This window comes from Ambystoma mexicanum, chromosome 2p (assembly GCF_040938575.1).
Source record: "Ambystoma mexicanum isolate Mex_15411 chromosome 2p, UKY_AmexF1_1, whole genome shotgun sequence".
Taxonomy (NCBI): Eukaryota; Metazoa; Chordata; class Amphibia; order Caudata; family Ambystomatidae; genus Ambystoma; species Ambystoma mexicanum.
In genome coordinates this window covers 176,733,512-176,756,324 of record NC_090923.1, presented here as the reverse complement: position 1 = coordinate 176,756,324, position 22,813 = coordinate 176,733,512, and the positions used below count along the sequence as shown (strand labels likewise).

Here is a 22,813-nt window from a genome sequence, read left to right as displayed (position 1 = left end):
TCCAAACTCTCCCATTTATGCTTCCCATTCTGATACCCCATTCCTTTCATAAATACATTTATTTGTTCTACTATGAATATCTTGTATATTATTGTGTGATAAATTCATATTTCTTTTTCAAAACCCCATTCAATAGTCTGCGAACATCTCAACCATTCAGAGGTTCCTTTGCGCAATGGGGCGGCCAGGGACATCGCGCCCTGTCCGTGCATGTCTGGTCTCAGTGTCCGTGGCCGTTCGAAACTGCATTTTTGGCCAATCTAGAATGTTTCAAGTTAAGTTTACCCTTCCAGAGCTCCTACGCCTATTCTTAGTTGATCTGTCAACTTTTTTCATGGTCTATTTTTAACTTGGTAGTCCGCGGACAGTTGCGAGGTCCACGGCGGTTCCTCTGAAGGGACCCACACATTACTTTTAGTCATTCTCAATCTAGCAGACCAGGAAAGCATCTTTTCAGAGCTAATTCCAGGAGACTTCCAGGAGTTCAAGAATGGCATGTGTCATGACCATCCCACCTTCCCAAGGGCTACCAACACCATCACAACGTGGAGCACCGGGACAGGCGAACAAGCGCAATGATACAGAGGAGGATGACAAGGAACAGTGATAATCATTGATGTGATGGTTCTTTAAAACTGTTGGGGTGTACCAAAAGCTTGGGCTGCCAATATTGAATGCATTGAGTGCAGGGTCATACTCAGTCGTGGACAACCTGGGCAGTATTCTTTTGTGACTACCTCCATGCAACACCACAGGTGCTCTAAAAATGCTTTTCCTTTCTCGGGAGAAGTAGGTTATCTTTCTCTACCCCATCTTCCACAACTGCTCCTACCACCACACAGGCTACTCCTGTGGGACAGAGGATCCCCTTGGCTGCCTCGCATGACATACAGAATGCTGTTGACCCTTACCTTTCAAAAATCACAATACTCTGTTTGTACTGTGACACACCACTCTGCAGGGGGGAGCAGTTTTAGAGTGCTTCCGAGGCTGCGGTCAAGGAGCACAAGAAACACTGCCACCTACCTTAAATTTAAGGCACGCCCAACATCGTTCCCTGTCCACCTGCTCCTCCGTATCTGTGGTTGGTGCCCCTTCCCTCCCCCACCTTACCTCCTCACCTCTCCTACAAAAAAACTAAAGTTTAAACAAAATATAAAAACCAGAAAGACAAAAAAAGGGTCCTTTAGGCCCCACCTTTCACAGTTAAAAAAATATAACTGAAAATAAACATTACAGGACCTTTTGCAGTCTGCATAGTCCACGGACAGTTCGAAAGTCTGTGGACATCTGGAAAATTTCAGCCAAAGATTGGAGGGTTAAAAGCAATTCACTTGTTTTCGTTCAGAAATGGTGGCTCTTAAAAGAACCTTTTTTAAATTTTTTTGAGGGTTTTATATACTGCACAAACAAATGTTCTACTGAACTTAATTCTTTTTTCACAAAAACTACTTCTAATTCATTTTCACTTTTTGTTTTTTATTTATTTCAACTACTTAAAAATATACTTCACAACAGAGTTCCCAAAAATAATTTCAGTGCATTTTGGATATTCCAAAAAAAAAAAGAGATTTGCATCTCCTCGAAAAATATTTACACCAACCAACTTGATATTTATCCTTCATGGCAAACTGCAAATATCCTGCAGTCACATAGCCCAAACTGCTGCCTCTACAATTCAGAATAATAATATCCGGTCGTTTAAAGTGTGCCATACTCAAAGAATGTTAATAAAGTCGCCCACTTTAATCCACAATCTGCATACCACAAAAAGTCCACTTCTTTCAATCGAATAGTAGCAGAAATGCCACGTGATTCAGTATAAACTTTAAATGAATGGATCCAAGAATCTCCCACCATCCACACACTCTGCTTCTTCATAGCCATAGCCATCTTCACTACACACAACAAAGAAAAGACTTGCTATCCTGTACACTTCAGCTCCTCCTCAACTACAAAACCTGATTGGCTAGTCCCCCAATGTCCTCTTTCCATGCCAGACATCCCTAAAAAACCCAGATGGCACGTGCGGGTCCACGGACACCGTAGCACCTGCAGACTGTTTTTCACCTATAAAAACAGCTCCATATCAACATTATTCCACACCACCCATTCCAGGCCCTCTTTTGAGCACCAAATAACCCGAAATCTGTTTTCCAGACTTTTTTCTCACTTCATTCAGCAGTAATGTCTGCGGACTCGGCAGCACCGGAAACCCTTTTCCCACATATAAAAACAGCTCCATATCAACTTTATTCCACTCCCCCACCCTTTCGAGGTCCTCTTTTGGCCACCAAATAACCCAAAATGTGTTTTCCACACTTTTTCCTCACTGCACTATCCGCAAACACTGGCAGATTTATCCAGGGGGGCAGAGTTATAAGCCGCCCAAAAAGTGCTCTTTCTACGAGTTGAGCAACTTAACCATAACTACAGGGCTGCTACCACAGGCCCTGTGTATATATATATATATATATATATATATATATATATATATATATATATATATATATATATATATATATATATATATGCGCATATTTCTGAGGCTTGTGGAATCTGCTTAGATCACATGCTATGCATAGGCCGTCATCTAGTGGAAGCTGCAGAGTATTATAGTTGTTTTTTTCGAAACTCGAAAAGGGACGTCGGCAGGGCGTGCCAGTAATACTATCCCTAGTGTGACGTCCACTGTACCCATGGTCCTTCACGCGTCGAGGTCCCTCAGATTGTTTTTTTCCGCATTGTCAGCGGTCGCATTAAGTGGAGTTCAACTTCGGCTAACGCCATTTGCTTTTGCAAAATTTAAAAGATAGTTTCTCTTTCTGTCCTTTTACGCCCGATGCCGTGCTCTCGACGCAGTGAAGATCAAGAAAAAGGACAAGCTTCCGTCTGACAAAGTCAACTTTCGATAGGCCCAACGGGTCTAGACCCTTACATTAGAGAGAGTGGGGAGCGGTCATTATACAATGGGCCTCATTACGAGGTGTGAGATAAGGGATTACCGGCACCGGTAAGGGCACCGGTGCCGGTAATCCCTTACCTCCCTACTACGAGTTCCTTTTGCGGGTCCTTCCTTAACGCATGGTTTTTGCAGGCGTTAAGGACGGGACCCGCAAAGGGACTCTAGAGCTAATAACGGTACCGTTATTAGCGCCTTCCCCATTCCCATTGAGCCCTATGGGGGCCCAAATGGGAATGGGGAATGGCCCTGGTGAATGGGGAATTACCGGTCCCTCCGACCTCGGAATGGACCGGTATTCGCTCCATTCACCAGGGCGGAGTCGGAAGGGTTTTGGAGGCAGCCATGGAGCTAATAGCTCCATGGCTCCCTCCAACCTCGTAATGAGGCCCAATGTCTTTTTCCTCCCCTTATTATTATCGCACGGCTGCCTTCCCCAGACATGGATAAGACACTCTTTAAATTCTGCCCAAATTGTAATAAAATATTTCCGTGGATCGACAAACACAGGGTCTGTAACCTCTGTTTAAACCGTGACCACGACGAAGAACACTATCAAGCTTGTAAGCTCTTTCAACCCAAGACCCTTAAGGATCGCAGAACGAAGCACTGGTCCTATCACGCCATGCAGGCTGAGACTGCCATGGAGGTGGAGGGAGCCTCCAGTAACGGCAGCGATGCTGCGTTTTCGGACTGTGAAGGTGACTGGGATCGGTCACGTTCCCAAGTGCTAGCCCCCGACCCTGGGAGACAGGCCGGTGGCTCTGTTGTGGGGACTACACCCAGCGGCAAGAGTACTACATCTTCCAATCACACTAAGCACACAAACCACGGAGATGTGTTGGCTCCTCCTGACAATTGCCGAGATTCGGCATTTAGGGGCAGATCGGTAGATTCCCTGTCCTCTGGGCACTCCAAGTCACGGTCTCATCATGAGAGGCCCAAAAGACAAAAGACGATTCCACAAAACTTCTACAACTGAACGCCGAACGTCGGCTGATGTGACGAAGATCCTTCCCAGTGCCGAAGCTCGACGCTTTTCGTCGAAACCGGTAGGAAAGCCTAAAAAATGCTGTTTATCACACCTGATTCAAAAACATGTCCCAGAAACCCTTATTAGAGGTTCTAATTCCAAACAATCTTCCTCTAAGAGTCCAAATCATAAGGGCAAGTCCCAGAAGACCAGGATCCATAAAGAAAAGTCTCAGAGGGTGGAGGACACTGTAACTGCCCCACAAGAGGAGAAAGAGTATGTCCCACAAGATGAGGGGGAGGGCCCATAAAGTGAGGCCCCATATAATAAAGATCTAACCCAAACACGTACTGTACCTTACTCTGGGGTCTTCCCCAGCTCAGCTAAGTGATCATCAGAAGACATAGAGTTATGTCTAAAATATCTTCCTTTTCAGATTTCTTTGAAAAAAAATCCTAATGCTTTAGAAAGTTTTCAAAATACACCTCCAACTGATCAGGCCTCAGGCTCTCAGCCCAGGTCTTCCACTATTCACACTATTCAACCCCTGGTTTCATCCAAACCTCCAACTAAAAGGTCTTCCACTGCAGACCTTTATGACATGCATGCAGACACAGAGGGAAATCAGGAGGATCAGGAGGAGGATGAATACTATGATGGGAATGATGATCATGATAATAACGACGATGAGTCAGAGGTTTACACTTTAGACTCCTATTCCACAAGACTCCCCCTTACCTGATTCCCCAGTGGATAATCAGCCAGTCTTTAATGGTCTATTAATCAAAGCAGCTGAGCACTTCGGAACTGAAACCCATGAAACTCGGCAAGACATGGATTTTGCAGAGGATATCCTGGGGGACAAAAAAGCTGCCACCCAGTTTATATCCATATTAAAGTCAGTTCAAAGGAGGATTCAACCCTCTCTTGAAACGCCCAATCAAACCAGTGCATTCAATCCACAAATAGAAAAACTATTCCGGCCATCACCATCTGATCCATTATATATCAGAGGACAACTTCAATCAGATTCACTAGTAGCCACAACTACCCGTAAGAGGGCGGGCACACCTTTAGCGTCTTCAGATGCTCTCCCAGACAAGGAGAGCAAGAAACTGTACACCTTGGGTAGGAAGGTGGCAACTTCGGCAGCATACCAAGCTAGAATCGCCAACAATTCCACACTGTTGGTGAGCTATGACTACAATAAATGGGACGAAATTTCGGCCCTTGGTGATTCTGCTCCAGAGCCTCTACAGAGTAAACTTGCCCTTGTAGTAGCTGAAGGCAAAGCTACTGCCAGCAGTCTGCTAAAGAATAACCTCGACGCTGCAGACAATGCTGGACGCATAATTTCTGAAGGAACAATTCTCCAGCGCCATGCTTGGCTTTGCCAATCTGGTTTTAAGGTGGAGACACAGGTAACGTTGCTCAACAAGCCAGTGGAACCAAATGTACTATTCAGCAAAGCAGTGGAGGATGCTCTAAAGTCGGCCAAAGAGGAGTATGAAACTCTCAAATCTGTTGGCCAACTTACCAACAGACAAACTGGGCAAAGAGGCGGAAACAATTTTCGTCGTTTTCGCGGACAAAACCCCCAAAGAGGCTCAGGCTATGGACAAAACCAGAATTCCTCATTGAACAGCAACCACAGTCAAGCGTCCCAGGGCTATCCTAGAGGCCAGCACAGGGGCCGTGGCAGGGACAGAGCCTCCACTTTCAGAGGTGAAGGAACGCCTCCCAAACAATGACAACCCGCTACTGGTCCCCTCCCATACCTCCCCAGTAGGGGGACGAATTTCAAACTTCACCCGCGCATGGGAGTGAATAACCACGGACAAGTGGGTGCTATCAAAAGTAGCGGTTGGTTATTACATGGAGCTCATAGGAACACCATCAAACCTCCCTCCGCACCAAAGAAAAACATCAAAAGAAGAACATCTCATCTTAATAGAAGAGGTCAACGAGCTGCTCTCAAGGACGCCACCGAGATTGTGCCATATAACGAGGTAAACAAGAGTATTTATTCAACATACATACTTATACCAAAGAAAGATCTGACAATGCGCCCAGTATTAGACTTGCGCCCTGCAAACACTTATGTAAAGCCACAAATGTTCCGCATGACAACGCTACAAGAAGTAATCCCCTTGCTAAAACGGGGGGGATTACATGGCAACATTGGATATGAAAGATCCCTATTTTCATATTGCAATGCTCGCAGCGCACAGAAAACTCTTGCGGTTAAACGTAGCAAACCAGCACTACCAATTCAAGGTGCTGCCCTTTGGAATAGCATCAGCTCCAAGGGTATTCACCAAGGTGCTAGAGGTGGTGGCGGCGCACTTGCGCAGGGAGGCAATTCCAGTGTACCCCTATCTGGATGACTGGCTGATCACAGGAGAGTCTCCCCATCTTGCAAACTAAACACGCAAAGAACCATAGATCTTCTCTTCCAATTGGGCTTCTCGATAAACAAGAAAAAATCAAGTCTTGTACCAAACATATCAAAACAGTTCCTACGAGCTGTATTAGACACAAGAACAGGCTTGGCCTTCCTTTCCATGGAAAGAGTGCAGAACATGCTTTGGAAAATACCCCAGTATCAAGCCAGTCTCCAGTGAAGTGTATGCAAAGCTATGCATTTGCTAGGCATGATGGCATTGTGCATATATCTAGTCCCAAACGCACGTCTGCACATGCGACCAATGCAGGAGTGGTTGGTGAAATAATGGTCTCAGGCAAGTGGTCAGTGGGACGATCTAGTGGTTGTTTCACGAACACTGGTACAGAGCATACGCTGGTGGTCAAGAGAGAATCGGTTAAAGGGAAAACCCTTCCACGATCCGAAAGTACAAGCGATTGTCACAACAGAAGCGTCACTCTCTGGGTGGGGGGCTCACTATCTTCACCACACAGCACAACAAACTCACATTACACTTCATGCAACCGCATGTTCTCATGTCAGTACAAAACAATCTGAGGGACCTCGACGCGTGAAGGACCATGGGTACAGTGGATGTCACACTAGGGATTGTATTACTGGCACACCCCTTCGACGTCCTTTTTCGAGTTTCGAAAACAACAACTGTAATACTCTGCCGCTTCCACTAGATGTCGGCCTATGCATAGCATGTGAATCTAAGCAGATACAAGCATCCAAAATATTATTACGGTGAGTAATGTATTGCAATTTGCGATAAATCCTGACTGCTTCATCTGACTTCAATGAGGAGGGAGTGGTCACGTTTTGTCCTACCAGCTCCAAGGGATCAATGCTAGTGATGTTTTACCTGACTTTAAAGTGCCCCCTGCTGTGCCTTTGTCCAATTTTCATTTGTATTACTGATATCTCACCAGCAGTAATAATTTGATCATCATCTGAATTCCATAACTTACTTGTTGTTCTTTCTTATCTGTTTGCTTGTGCGCTCTGAGGCCTATGGGCGAGCTAGCACGCTATACAAATTTAAAATAAAATACAAATAAATACATTTAGTGATACTGTGCTTGTTGAGGTTTTTCCTGCTAGTAGAACTGTTGTTAATCTAACTTGTTGAATCCCCAACAGGAGATTTCTTGAAGACACTACAGGACTCAGATTTGAATGTTCGTCGTGTTTCTCTGGTGATGTTCAACTCTGCTGCTCACAACAAGCCAGCTTTGATACGAGATCTGCTGGGCATGGTCCTGCCCCACTTGTACGGCGAGACTAAGGTCCGGAAAGACCTCATACGAGAGGTAAGCAAAAGTTGCTTACCTCTATCGATAGCTCTCTGGCAAGACATTTCCCTTATGGAGAAATTGTGTTATGGTGATAAAAGAGGCTGGAAATCGATTTTTAGAAGTACATTTAGAAAAGTATATGGTTCCTTTCACGGAAGACACTCTTTATATAAAGATGCCCTTTTTTACAGAGGAAGGTTTTGCAAACCTTTGCAAAATGATCTATTGGATGAAGTTGCTTTGCCCCTTCCTTATCCCACCTCCTTGAATCAGTCCCATGTGGACATCTTGAAAACGTGTCCCTAATCACTCCCACAATTTCTCCTAAAAACATGCAGCTACTGTAGTTTCAATAGCTCAGAAAGTGTGCAAAATGAACACTTTGTAAACCACTCTGATGTAGCCATGCTGGGGGTGTATGTAGGATGCAAGTGTCTCACATTGTCTTAAAAAATATTGGGGAATATTTGTGAAAGTATTGAAGAGGAATATAGACCAGTAAGGACATTATTTAATGCTTCTGGGGTGGTACTGTAATTAGTCAGGACAAATCAATGGAGCAATGAATAGTGAAACTGTTTTTCTACAGGTGGAGATGGGACCTTTCAAGCACACAGTGGATGACGGTCTGGACGTGCGGAAAGCTGCCTTCGAGTGCATGTACACGCTACTGGAGAGCTGTATGGACAGGTTGGATATCTACGAATACTTAAACCACGTGGAGGATGGGCTGAAGGATCATTATGACATCAGGGTAATCTGCTTTCTTCAAAACGCATGCAAGGTTATTGCATGGATACTAAGAGCATGCTTAGGGTTGCATGCCCCACAGGCCCGTAAAATCCTGAACCTGGGTTGTACTGGTGAGCTCCAGCGTTCTCAATGCAAGAAGTAATCACGACCAAGGCAATCTGGTGATCTCTTATGCCTCACGAATGATGTGTTCTATGAATGATACTCTAGTGCATAAATCAAGCAGTTGCTCTCACGTCCTATTCCGTAGACTTCTATGTTTGGGATAAAGGCGCTAAGAGGCTGAAGTACTAATAATACCATAATCACTACAATGAGTAACGGTATACGGTCTCCACCCCACCCCATGCAGGTCCCTTTGCATGTTTGTGTATTATGTGAGCAGTCAGCAATGAGAGGTAAGACACAAAGGGGGTAATTCATAGAATTTTGCGCACAAGTGGCGCACACGGCTGGCGCACAGTGTGCGTGTGCGAATGTCTGCGCCAGCCGCGTGCGCTAAAATCCATTTCCGCACACAGCGTATTCATGGATTTTAGCCTCCAAAACCAGCCGTGGCGCAGAGTGGCGCAGCGACCCTGCAGCAGCGCCAGTTACTCCCCCAAGAATGCACTCACGCAAGGAAAAGCCATCAAAATCCCCAATCCAGCGCAAAAAGGGCTGCGCTAACCAGACCAGTTTACAGGGCTGCCAAACAGCAAACGCCAAGCGGGGAACGTGTATTACTGGGGTTCGCATGAAGTTTCACATGCGATAGGCCCTGTGCGAGCGGGGTACGTGTATTTCTCCAGCATGGGGTCTGGCATGGATTCACATGCTCATGAATATTCCCCGTCGTCAGGCTGAGAATCCTCGGTAAAGAAAAAACCAGTATCAGTTTCGTTTCTGATCTGTCTTTCGTAGTAATAACCAATCACTGGTCTCTGCGTCATACTGACCACAGCCAATGACTGCCCTCTACCTAAGCACCGCCTCTGGCAGCCATCTTCAGATTTTTACCGCACGTTCATGTGTTGGGATCCTCGTGCTATTGCTCTCGAGCGTTAGTGCTATTTTTTCACGTTTTTTCTCAAAAACTTCGTTTTTTTCGGTCAAAAGAGCCTCAAGCTCCACCGTCTCTCCATCCGATCAACGGGGACCCGTGTCGGATTCGTCTGCGCCCCTCAAGGGTGAAGAATTCGTCGAGCTACGCTTTTGGAGGACTCCAGAAGCTTCTCAGGCCCGGACATGGCCCAGGAGAAGGGAAGCTTGACGCCCGGAAAGCTGTTCAGGGTCTGCCCTGGATGCCAGCTGCAGAACGTCTTTGAGGACGAACACTCCTTTTGTCTCTACTGCTTACATGAGGACAAGACGCACGTGGAGAAGGACTGTGCATTTTGCGGCAATATGTCGGAGCGGACCATGAAGGACCGCCATCAACGTCTCGCCAACTGGATGGAAGGGAAGAGCCCGTCAGGCGAGAAGAAGAGGAAGAAATCCGAGCGGTCTTCTAAGACCTTTGAGGACGCCCCGGCGACGGGGGTCCAACACAAGGCCAAGCACCGCGAGTCCGCTGGCACCGGGAGCGCCGAACGGTCGGGCTCTACGGGCGCCAGGCAGGGCGCACCCTCCCCGGCACCTTCAGCCACGAGCCAACGCTCTGGGTCGGGTAAGAGGAAGGGCGAGCACCCGGCGAAGCTCCTGGAGAGGCCCCGGTCGAGCTCGAAGGCCCCATCGGAGGGGGAGCGAGGCAGTGTCCCCCCCCCCTCAAGGATAAGGCGGTGAGCGCACCTAAGGTGGTGAAGGCCTTAATCCATCCGGCCAAGCCCTCTATCGAAGCTGTCACGGCGGCCCTGGCTCAGCCTGTGGAGGCTACACCAGTGGTGGCGACCTCGGGGCTCAGAGTCTCCCTGCCAACTCGGAGGGAGTCCCCTTTTGTACCCATCGATAGGACCCCCGTGAAATCCCCGGCGGGGAAGAAAAAGGGGGGGCAGGGCGTCATCGTAGATTCGGCTTCAACCTCGGAGGAAGAGCTGATCGAGATCTTAAGCCAGGGCCTTGGCGTGGAAGAAGACCGGCCCGTCGGGATGGATCCCGACGCAGGTGATGACGACATCGTCGAGGGTGCCGACGGGGCCCCTGATCGCCCGTCGGATTCCCCTCTGCCAGCGCAGCAAGACAACTCGGTGGCCATTTTGTTGGCTATACAGTCCTTATGCTCAGAGATAAGGACGAGACTACCGTTGCCGACGGAGGAACCTCTCCCGGCGGGGGATCCTGAACCGGGACCTTCTGGTGTTCCCCCGCCCAAGAAAAGAAGGATTCACCCTCACCTCCTTTTCAGCCGTCGCGCCCCGTCCTGCCCTCCTCCCCGTCCACCCGAGGGGATGATACGGGGACTGACACGGCAGCGACGGGCACGGACGACGAGGTATACGACGAGGATCTATCGTCGTCACCTCCCACCAGGGCTTCTCCGCCCGACGAGATTGGATCGTTCCACTCCATGATCACCAGGGCATCCGAGCTTTTCCAACTCTGCCCTGAGGAGAAGAAAAAGGAAGGATTCCTTTATCAACGGCGCGAGGCCAAGAGGAAGACGGTCCTCGCGGTGCCTCTACTGGACGACATTTGGGATGAGGGCCTCGCCCTCCTCAAGAACCCTTCCACGACGCCAGCTAGAAGAGACCGGTACGAGAAGAAGTACCGGGTCCCGGACGCGGCCCCCCTGTGCCTCCGGGCGCAGCCTACCCCGGACTCCGTCGTCTCCGCGGCGGCCAGGAAGAAAGCGGGGGGGTGCGGCCTCCACATCGACTTCCCCACCGGACGGCGAGGGAAAGAAATTGGACGCTATGGGACGCAGGGTCATCTCGTCTGCAGCGACGACGATTAAAGCGGCCAACGCCTTGGCTATCGTGGCCCGCTATGACAGGGAGCTATGGTACAAACTGGCTCCCCTGCTGGACTTCCTACCGGACGACAAGAGGGCGGATGCCCTGGAGATCCTACAGGAAGGTGAGGTGGCGTCGGACCACGCCATCACTATTGCGACGGACATCGCCGACACTGGGTTTCGCCAGTTGGGCAACGGCGTGTGCCTTAGGCGGCGTGGATGGCTCAAGGCTACGGACTTCCGTCAAGACGTACAGACCAGAGTCCTGGACATGCCGTTCGATGGGAACAACCTGTTTTGGAAAACAGTGGACGATTCCCTTCAGGCCATTAAAGCGGACACTGAGACGGCCCGGGCCCTTGGGGTTCTGCAGCAACGACGGACGCCCTTTCGGAGCAGCGGAGGCAAGGGCGCCTCCAAAGGTTCCGGCGGCGGTTTCTCCACCTACCGTCAAGCGGCCCGCTTGTCGTCTCAGGAGGCCTACAGAGGACGAGGCAAGTCTGGCGGACCCCGCCGTCGTCGCCAAGGAGGTCAAGGCGGCAAAGCCTCGTCGAAACAGGATTGAACCGGCCGTGGGGTCGGGCCCCCACCGAAGCACCCCGGTGGGAGGCCGGCTGGCGAGCTTCGTCAGCGTGTGGGAGTCCATCTCCACCGACAGTTGGGTGCTGGACGCCTTAGCCCGGGCCACGCGCTCGAGTTTCAAAGAAGGTGCCCGCGCGTCCCCCCCGTGGCCAGGAAAGAGCTTCACGTCCCTCAGCTTCTCCTGGAGGTAAGGGCGATGCTCAGGAAGGGCGCCATCGAACTCGTCCCAAAGAGGCTTCGGGGCTCCGGAGTTTACTCGAGATACTTCCTCGTGAAGAAGAAGACGGGAGGATGGCGCCCCATCCTAGACCTGCGACGTCTGAACAAGTTCATCAAGGCGCAGAAGTTCCGGAGGTTACCCTCCAGCACGTCCTGGGTCAGCTGGAGGAGGGAGACTTCCTGTCGTCGTTGGGTTTGGAGGATGCCTACTTCCATATTCCCATCCTAAAGGGGCACCGAAAATTCCTCAGGTTGGTGGTCCAAGGGCGTCACTACCAGTTCAAAGCCCTCCCCTTCGGACTACGGTCGGCACCCAGGGTATTCACCAAGTGCCTTGCACCGGTGGCGGCGCAGCTGCGCCGCGAGGGGATCCACGTCTACCCCTACCTGGACGACTGGCTCATCCGAGCCAAGACGAGGGAGCTCGCCGTGGAGCACACGGCAAGGACCGTCCAACTTCTCACGGACCTGGGATTCTCCGTGAACTACGCCAAGTCCCACCTGGTACCCGCGCAAAACGCACTGTTTCTGGGAGCGAAGCTCGACACAGTGTCCCTTCTGGCCTCCCCGTCGGAGGAAACGACCAGGTCCAACCTGGGCAAGGTACAGCGGATGTTGGTTTCCGACGCGGCCAAGGTGAGGTCCATCAAGTCCCTCCTCGGAATGATGTCTTCTTGCATCTACCTCATTCCCATGTGCAGGCTCCGGATGCGCCCGTTGCAGGAGTTCCTGGACGCGCGCTGGATCCAAACGACGGGCGGCTTCGAGGAGAGGATCACACTCGACGAGAGTTTCCGCCGAGCGGTCCAGTGGTGGGGCACCCGCGCGCATCTGACGGCGGGCATGGACTTCCAGACCACCAGGAGACAGTGACCACGGATGCCTCCCTGGAAGGGTGGGGAGCGCACACCGAAAATCTGCACGCGAGTGGCCTTTGGCTCCCGACGGAGAAGTCCCTCCATATCAACGTCCTGGAGCTCCGTGCAGTGTTCTGGGCCCTCAGGTCCTTCCTTCCGTCCCTCAAGGGCAAGGTGGTGAGGATCTTCACCGACAACACCACCACCATGTTTTACATCAGGAAACGGGGCGGAACCAGGTCCCCAGCACTGTCCAAGGAAGCGCAGGACCTGTGGCATTGGGCCGTCGCCCAAAGGATGTTTCTGGTGCCGTTTCATCTGGCAGGGATAAAAAACACCATCGCCGACTCACTCAGCAGGGAGCTGCGCTCGTGCCACGAGTGGGAACTACGGCAGGATCTAGTGGATCGCCTCTTCCGACGGTGGGGCACACCCCAGATCGACCTGTTCGCGACGGCGACGAACTCCAAGTGCCGGAGGTTCGCCAGCAGGTTTCCCCAGGCGAGGAGCATGGGCGATGCTTTCTCGTTCCCCTGGGAGGGCCTGTTCCTCTACGCGTTCCCTCCTTTGCTACTGCTAATCCGGCTCGTCAAGCAGCTCAAGAGGTGACGGTGCAGGATGATCCTCGTCGCACCTGCGTGGCCGAGGCAGATATGGTTCCCGGTCCTTCTGGACTTGTCAGCGTCCCCGCCAATCAAGCTGCCGGTGGACGCGGATCTACTCTCCAGGGAAGGAGGCGCCATCCTCCACCACGACCCGAAATCGCTGAACTTGCTGGCCTGGCTCCTGCAGCGCTAGAGTTTGGGGGATACGACATACCGGCCGACTGCAGAGAGGTTCTTGCAAAGGCCAGGGCGTCCTCGACTCTTAAATGCTACGGACACAAATGGAAGAGGTTCTCTGTCTGGTGCCACGCACAGAAGATTAACCCTCTACGGATTACGGCTCCCCAGGTACTGCCGTACCTGCTGACGCTGGCCAAAGCTGGTCTGGCACACGCGTCCCTCAAGATTCATCTTGCTGCGATCTCCCGATACACCAGAACCACGGGGCGGACGTCCTTGTGGTCTCATCGTCTGGTGAAAGAGTTCATGAAGGGACTGTTCAGATCGTTCCCGCCGGTGAAGGCTCCGGCCACGGCGTGGGAGCTCAACGTGGTGCTGACCAAGCTCATGGGACCTCCGTTCGAGCCTGTGCACTCGGCCCCGTTGAAGTTTCTGTCGTGGAAAACAGCGTTTCTTGTGGCCATCACCTCCGCACGACGGGTGGGAGAGATCCAGGCCCTTTCCTGCAAGGCCCCGTACTTGACTTTTCACGACACGAGGGTAGTGCTCAGGACGCACCCCTCCTTCATGCCCAAGGTACCGTCGGACTTCCATCTCAACGAACCCTTGGTGTTGCCTGTGTTCTTCCTGTCGCCTTCGTCTCCGGCTGAGAGGACTTTGCACTCGCTGGATGTGGCTAGAGCGCTGAAGTTCTACGTGGACCGCACGAAGTGTTTTCGGAAGACGTCACAACTCTTTGTGAACTTTGGACCTGTCAATCAGGGGAAGGCTCTCTCGAAGGCTTCCATTTCCAGATGGCTCTCCGGCTGTATCATGTACTGTCATCGGTTGGCAAACCGACCGCTGCCTGGCCGTCCGAGAGCCCATTCCACCAGAGCGATCGCAGCTACCACGGCGTTCCTTTCTGGTGTGCCCCTGCTGGACATATGTAGGGCTGCTACGTGGAGGTCGACGCACACCTTCACGAAATTCTACTGCGTCGATCGGGATTCCAGGGAGGAGTCAAGGGTCGGCCAAGCAGTGCTGCGCAACCTGTTCGCCTGAGGTGAGCCTGGTGAGGAGGTAAGATGCTTAATGTTGAGTTGGATGTAATGCTTAATGTTGAGCCTTTGCCACCTCCTGTGGTTGTGCATGTGTTTACTGCTATGTATTCTTTATTCATGAGCATGTGAATCCATGCCAGACCCCATGCTGGAGAAAGAACAAGTTACTTACCTGTAACTGTTGTTCTCCAGCATGGGTCTGGCATGGATTCACATGCGAACCCTCCCGCCTACCCCTCTGCGGCTCTTCACTTGGTCATACTGCCACTTCACGTGCTTCCAAATCTGAAGATGGCTGCCAGAGGCGGTGCTTAGGTAGAGGGCAGTCATTGGCTGTGGTCAGTATGATGCAGAGACCAGTGATTGGTTATTACTACGAAAGACAGATCAGAAACGAAACTGATACTGGTTTTTTCTTTACCGAGGATTCCCAGCCTGACGACGGGGAATATTCATGAGCATGTGAATCCATGCCAGACCCATGCTGGAGAACAACAGTTACAGGTAAGTAACTTGTTCCTACTGGGGTTCGCAGGAAGTTTCACACGCGATAGGCCCTGTGCGAGCGGGGTACGTGTATAACTGGGGTTCGCGGGAAGTTTCACACGCGCTAGGCCCTGTGCGAGCGGGGAACGTGTATTACTGCGGTTCGCGGGAAGTTTCACACGCGATAGGCCCTGTGCGATCAGGGTACATGTATTACTGGGGTTCGCGTGAAGTTTCACACGCGATAGGCCCTGTGCGAGCGGGGTACGTGTATAACGGGTTTGCGTGAAGTCTCACATGCGATTGGATCCGGGTACGTGTATTTCGGGGGTGCGCCAGAGATTTTTACACGCGATTGGCCCTGTGCGAGTGGGGTACGTGTATAACTGGGGTTCGCGTGAAGTCTCACACGCGATTGGATCCGTGTACGTGTATTTCAGGGGTGCGCGGGAACTTCCACACGCGATTGGCCCTTTTTGAGTGGGGTACGTGTATAACTGGGGTGCGCGGGAAGTTTCACACGCGATAGGCCCTGTGCGAGCGGGGTACGTGTATTACTGCGGGTCGCGGGAAGTTTTACACACGACAGGCCCTGTGCGAGCGGGGTACGTGTATAACTGGGGTTCGCGTGAAGTTTCACACGCGATTGGATCCGGGTACGTGTATTTCGGGGGTGCACGGGAAGTTTCACACGCGATTGGCCCAGTGCGAGTGGGGTACTTGTATAACTGGGGTTCGTGTGAAGTTTCACACGCGATTTGAGCAGGGTACGTGTATTTCGGGGGTGCGCGGGGAGTCCTACACGTGAATTGGCAGTGTGGGTCCTCCCAGGTGTTCCCTCTACACCATCCACGGCCCCTGCAGGCAGCCCACACCACAGGGGACTACCCTGCACGCCTGGTCATGTCCCGCAGGCAGCCCATCCACCATGGGCATGCCCTCCAGCCAAGCCACATGTCAGCTTGCACTACTGATCACCAACTCGTGTCCCCCAGCACCCCCACCCCCCCAGCAGTCAGGGGTACCTGCCAGCAGGCCCCCACTCATGTCCCCCTGCACCCCCACCCCCCCAGCAGTCAGGGGCACCTGCCAGCAGGCAACCACTCATGTCCCCCTGCACTCCCACCCCCAGCAGTCAGGGGCACCTGCCAGCAGGCCCCCACTCATGTCCCCCTGCACCCTCACACCCCAGCAGTCAGGGGCACCTGCCAGCAGGTCCCCACTCATGTCCCCCTGCACCCTCACACCCCAGCAGTCAGGGGCACCTGCCAGCAGGCCCCCACTCATGTCCCCCTGCACTCCCACCCCCAGCAGTCAGGGGCACCTGCCAGCAGGCCCCCACTCATGTCCCCCTGCACCCTCACACCCCAGCAGTCAGGGGCACCTGCCAGCAGGTCCCCACTCATGTCCCCCTGCACCCCCAACCCCCAGCAGTCAGGGGGCACCTGCCAGCAGGCCCCCACTCATGTCCCCCTGCACCCCCACCCCCACTTGTTAGGGGCACCTGCCAGCAGGCCCCCACTCATGTCCCCCTGCACCCCTACCCCCCACCAGTCAGGGGCACCTGCCAGCAGGCCCCCACTCATGTCCCCCTGCACCCCCACCCCACACCAGTCAGGGGCACCTGCCAGCAGGCCCCCACTCATGTCCCCCCTGCACCCCACACCCCAGCAGTCAGGGGCACCTGCCAGCAGGCCCCCACTCATGTTCCACTCATGTCCCCCTGCACCCCCTCCCCCCAGCAGTCAGGGGCACCTGCCAGCAGGCCCCCACTTATGTCCCCCTGCACCCCCACCCCCCAGCAGTCAGGGGCACCTGCCAGCAGGCCCCCACTTATGTCCCCCTGCACCCCCAGCAGTCAGGGGCACCTGCCAGCAGGCCCCCACTCATGTCCCCCTGCACCCCCAGCAGTCAGGGGCACCTGCCAGCAGGCCCCCACTCATGTCCCCCTGCATCCCCACCCCCCACCAGTCAGGGGCACCTGCCAGCAGGGCCCCACTCATGTCCCCTTGCACCCCCACCCCCCAGCAGTCAGGGGCACCTGCCAGCAGGCCCCCACTCATGTCCCCCTGCACCCCACCCCCCACCAGTCAGGGGCACCTGCCAGCAGACCCCCACTCATGTCCCGCTGCACCCCCACCAGCCAGTGGCACCTGCCAGCAGGCCCCCACTCATGTCCCCCTGCACCCCCACCCTCCAGCAGTAAGGGGCACCTGCCAGCAGGCCCCCACTCATGCCCCCCTGCACCCCCACCCCCCAGCCGTCAGGGACACCTGCCAGCAGGCTCCCACTCATGTCCCCCTGCATCCCCACCCCCCACCAGTCAGGGGCACCTGCCATCAGGGCCCCATTCATGTCCCCCTGCACCCCCACCCCCTAGCAGTCAGGGGCACCTGCCAGCAGGCCCCCACTCATGTCCCACTCATGTGCCCCCCCTCCTCCTTACACGAAATAAAGATGCACAATCATGGCCCACTTCTACACCAAAAAACCACATCACGCCACCCCATTCTTCAGACGCAATGATTTCCCAATCCACCCCACACTGACATGTATTATGTACATAAATAAATGAAAGCATACCAAAATATCAAACATGAAATGAAAAGCATGTGAAAAAGATGAGTGAATGAAAATAACCAATCCAAAAAAATTTGAAAGAAAAACAGTCGAAACTCTCCCTCCACCAACGCAAATCCAAAGGAAAGGTAAAAAAAAGATATCCATTGTTTCATGTTCATAATGAAAAATAAAAAAGAGAAATCAATCCATAGTCCAGATATTTACAATACATTGTCCAGAAAAAAAATCCATTACTCCATGTCCATAATGAAAAAAAAATCCAAATTAATCCATGATCAAACTATTCACAATCCATTGTCCAAAATAAAAATCCATTAATCCGTGTGCAAAATTCAAAAAAAGATATCAAATCAATCCATTGTCCAACGATGTAAAGGGTCCATGAGCCCAACCAAACAAATGAAACCTACCTAAGAAACTACCTAAAAATAAAACTATATACAAATGTGTGTGGCATTGTCCATTGACCACAAATAAAAGGAAAAGGAAACCTAACTCTAGAAACTATTTACAATGGCAGCGGGATAGTCCGACGGCTCACTTCCCGATTTCCCGCGCCAGGGCATCATCGAACTCCTGCTCGATGTCCCGGAGGCGGTCCTCTTCCATGGCCCCAAGGGTTCGCAGGGACGATGACATGTGGACCTCCAGGTCCCTGCAAATTGCCTCGAGGCACTCGGCCCGCCTCAGAGCCCTACGCATGGAGTTCTCCGCCATGACCCTCGTGAGCCGTGCCTCTTCTGCCCGGTGCCGCTCCGCATCTATAGCATGGCCTAACCGCTGCCACACGGAAGACACTTCCAGTCCTGGGTCCTTCTGCCCTCTGGCCGATGCCTGCCCCTCCGATGTTGAAGGCCCCGAGCCATCATGGCTCCCACCTTGTTGCTGCTGCTGCTGTGCCTCTGCCTGTGCCCTGGCTCTTGCTGCCTGCACATCTTCCTCCGGCTGGGGTGCAGTTGTTGAGGTGGCCATCCCTGCTGGACGTCCGACTGCCGACTGTGGCAGAGATGTGTCCTCCACCAGCCTGGCCACAGGGTCAGAGGCAGCTCCATAGGGTACCCAGGTCAAGTGGCACAGCGAGTAGAACGCTCGCTTTGACATCCGTGCAGAGCTTGCTAACGCAGGTTCGAATCCCGGCGGGGCCAAACTCAGCCTTTCATCCTTCCGAGGTCGATAAATGAGCACCACACACCGTGGGTAATAATAAGAAGCGCTCAGATACCTGAGGGTTCGTAGCGCTATATAAGTGCCAAATTATTATTATTATTATTATTATTATACATGGGTCGGAAGATAGCATGGAGGACGACTGGCGCATAGGGGGTTCAGGTGAGGAGGGGGTCACAAGAAGGTCCAGCACACAGAGGAATCCAGCACTGGTGACCCGTCCCAGCAGGTCAACGTGGTCAAAGAGGCACCCGAGATGACGTGCAGTCTCTTCACAAAAAGACCACACGTAAACTCGCATGCCCCGTTGACGCAACACTATCCCTGTCAGGACAGGCTCAACACTGTCCCGGATAGCCACGTCCGCAGGGAGAGGAAGGCCAGTTGTTGTGTGCTCATCCCCTCCCTGAAAACGGGTCTGGACGTAGGCATCCCTGCTGGTGCCAGATGATGCAGTGACAGGTTCAGGGACAGAATTGAACACAGGCACCTCCGCGGCGGCCTGTCCTGCCTCCTGTCCCTGGTCCTGCACTGCACCACTAGCACTAGTGGAATCCCCACCTCCAGACCCCGTGTGTGTCCCTTCCACGGCCTCCTCCTCCACCAAACCCCCCACCAACCTGGATGACTCCATGCCATCTTCCTCCCTTGGACCCTGTGGGGTCTCTGCTGCCTCTTCTGCTGCCGAGGAGTCCACCTCCGAACTCCGCCTCTTGGACCTACCCTCGGCAGCTGCGGTCTGGGACGCGGCACCAGACTCCTCACTCCCCGACGAGATGACAATCTGGGAGGGGAGACGGGCCTTGCGTCTCCAGCTGGTGGTGCGATCCCTGCCACTGTGCTCCACAGCACCCTCTCCGCCCTCTTCATCAGTCGACGCTGCAGACAGGGAGAGATAAAACACAGGCATCAGGGCACAGTACATTGGACAAATACACACATGACAGTTGTACATGAGTGGCATTGTCAAACTTCAGACACGGCATCACACTCCACGACACACATGTCATTTTAACTCACACACATGAGCATTTCCACAGCAATATTGCACCAGGCAGCACCATCCATACACATACAACAGCATGTGCAGCCAAAGGTGAGCCTGACATTGCATGAAACACTGGGAGTGCACTAGACATGCACACACGCCACCACACTTACATGCATGTGTACATCTCCTCCAACTGTCGCAGTGATGAGATCGCCATACATGTCACATCTGACATTCAGCCTTCTACATATCAGTGTCACATGCATCCATGTTGCATCTCAGTTGCACACTTGTCAAATTCACATACATGCACATGTACACAGTGCAGATACATGCATTATGAACCACCATCCATTCCACAACCATGCCAATGTACATACACACAAATTCAAACATGTGTGCTCCCACACCTGCATTTGCCCAGCATGCTTACCAACACATACACCATCAATGTGTCTCACACCTGAGAGGACTCACATGTGGCAGCCTCACGCCCATGTTCATACACATTCCTACATGGCCCTACAAAAACACATGTGCAACCTGCACACTACTGGCACACCACGACACGCACAGCGTCCAATCACCATGCATGTACACTTACCGCTCGACTCCAGACGTGTCTGCCTCTCAAGGATCTGGACGTAGAGCGCTGGGCATATGCGTTCCAGGACCCTCATTTGGTGGTTCGACAGCTGGCCTCGGCGCCCCTTGGCAACCACTGCCTTCGAGAGGCGCCGGGCCTTGTTGAGGATCCTGGACCTGAAGTCCTCCCAGCGCTTCTTGACATGATGTAAGTCGCGGACTGCCACCCCCTCCGCGTTGATGACAGTCACGATGTCCATCCAGATCCTGGTCCGTCCTTCATAGTCGGCGCGCGAACTTCCAAAGAGGGCATCATACTGCCCCAGGACTTGCTCCACCAGGACACCAACTTTCCTGGCACTGAAGCTGATGGCCCTCTGCCTCTCTGGCTGGGGGTTGCCAGTGGTCTCAGATGGTGTTGTGCCCGACATGGCAAGCCCAGAGGCAGGAGTGGGTGGGCAACTGGGTCCTGGGGCTGGTCTGTGGAGCGATGGAATCCCAGTCCGGAGTCTTCGGTTCCAGCAGGGGTGGTCACAGCAACTGCACCCCTGGCTAACGTGCAGGCAGCAAACGGCAGGGCACGTGGGCAGCAGGCAGTCAGGCAGCAGCAGATGGCAGGTGGGAGCGTGCTCGGGGCTCTGGGAGGCAGTAATTCGGCCTTCTGGGCAGGAGCGTGGTCTTCCGTGTGTTTTCGCGTGGCCAGCTTGATACGGAGTGATTTGGCACGTGAAAAAAGTGCACGTCGGCGTGTAATTCGAGGAAAGGCCCTTAGCGCGTAAGCGCGTCAGCACATGTACGCGATTTCATTGGACCAAATGCCCTTAGCGCGTAAGCGCGTAAGTTACATTACGCGTGCGGGCGTTTCCCTCATAGCACATGATGACAGAGCACACGTGGAAAAACTGCACGTCCGAGTGTCATCGCGTGTAATTGGAGGAAAGGGCCCACGTACACGCGTATGTGACGTGTACGTGTGGGCCGGTTTAAAAACTACGTGTAGGACGCCATTTCCTTGTACGTGCTTTTCGTGGGGAGCGAGTGGGTGAATTCTGTACTTCTTGTCGGTTCACACGCGATTACTTCACAGCGTTTCAAGTTCGTACTCCCTGTTACCTCTGACAGCTTTTTTCTGATTTTCTGTTGGGCCCGTTTCCTCAAACAGCGTTCACTTCTTCTTTTGTCCTGTCTCCTCAGACAGCATACAATTCTTCTTTTGGCGGGGGTGTTGCCAACGCGCACACGCGCGCATTTTTCACGATCTTTTTCCAGCCAGACGGTGAGTCGCGCACGTATTTAACAACTGTGCTTGCCCCGTGTGTCGCGTACCCCTTCAGAGGTCATTGTAGGCTGCGTGTATTACGCGTACACTTATTTTTGTGTTTCTGGGTGCCACAGCGTAGTGCGGGTTCATTTTTTCACGCACGTGGTCTACGAGGGGTTGCGTGCACGGTATTTTTTTATTTTGGGCTGCCTGTGTATTGCGTGACCCGTCATCTTTCCCCAGGGGTCACAGACAGCCTTGTGAGCACTAGGGTACGAATTCCATCTAGTACCCTACCCCTTTGGCCCCCAATTGCCCAGGACAATTGTTTACTGCAACTCCCATACGTACAACAGCATCAGTGCCATGGTTGGAGGCGACCAAGCGGTAAGGGAGGAAAAGGTGGCCGTGGTGGGCGCGCTAGGGGACATGGCCGGGATTTGCAGGGTGCCCCTATACCCCCATGTGTGGAGGACCAATCAGGGAAACCCATGCCCCCCCCCCCATGGTTGAGGGAAACGTGGCTGACACCATCCCAGCTCAGCCCTTGTTGGACCAGCCCATTGTTACACCTGACCTGGCACAGGATGACTCCCAGGCTGACTTCCAGGTCACCAAGTCTAGGCCACGGGTGGCGGTGCAAGTTGTTGTCACCAAGCCACGTGGATCTGAGGCAGCTATGTCATCTGCTGCCTCAAGTAGGCAGGGTGGGGAGGCTGCAGCTGCAGCTCCATCCGCCCCAGCTCTGACTCTCCCAGCCAGGACGGCGTCGGTCCAGGTCCATCAAACTGACATTCCCCCTGCCAACATCACCCTGCAACCAATGCCTACACCAAGACCTATGGTCATTGTGCATTCGCACACTCCCAGTACCCAGTCCACCTGCGCTTCTGCCCCTACTGACCAGAGCGGCGTAAGCCACTCAGGTTCCGCTCCACCTTTGAAGAAGAGGAAGAAGGGTGCTCTGG

General features: G+C 53.0%; 1 protein-coding gene across 3 annotated transcripts in view; it reads left to right on the top strand.

Moving 5' to 3' along the window:
• The window catches only part of LOC138566324 (cullin-associated NEDD8-dissociated protein 1-like), a 1,042,465-nt gene that overhangs the window by 890,179 nt on the left and 129,473 nt on the right, over positions 1-22,813 (top strand). For all 3 annotated transcript variants that reach the window (XM_069643460.1, XM_069643458.1, XM_069643459.1), the window contains exons 12-13: positions 7,507-7,676; positions 8,251-8,415. In XM_069643460.1, coding sequence (XP_069499561.1) covers positions 7,507-7,676; positions 8,251-8,415 — 335 coding nt within the window. The remainder of the gene's footprint in view (positions 1-7,506; positions 7,677-8,250; positions 8,416-22,813) is intronic.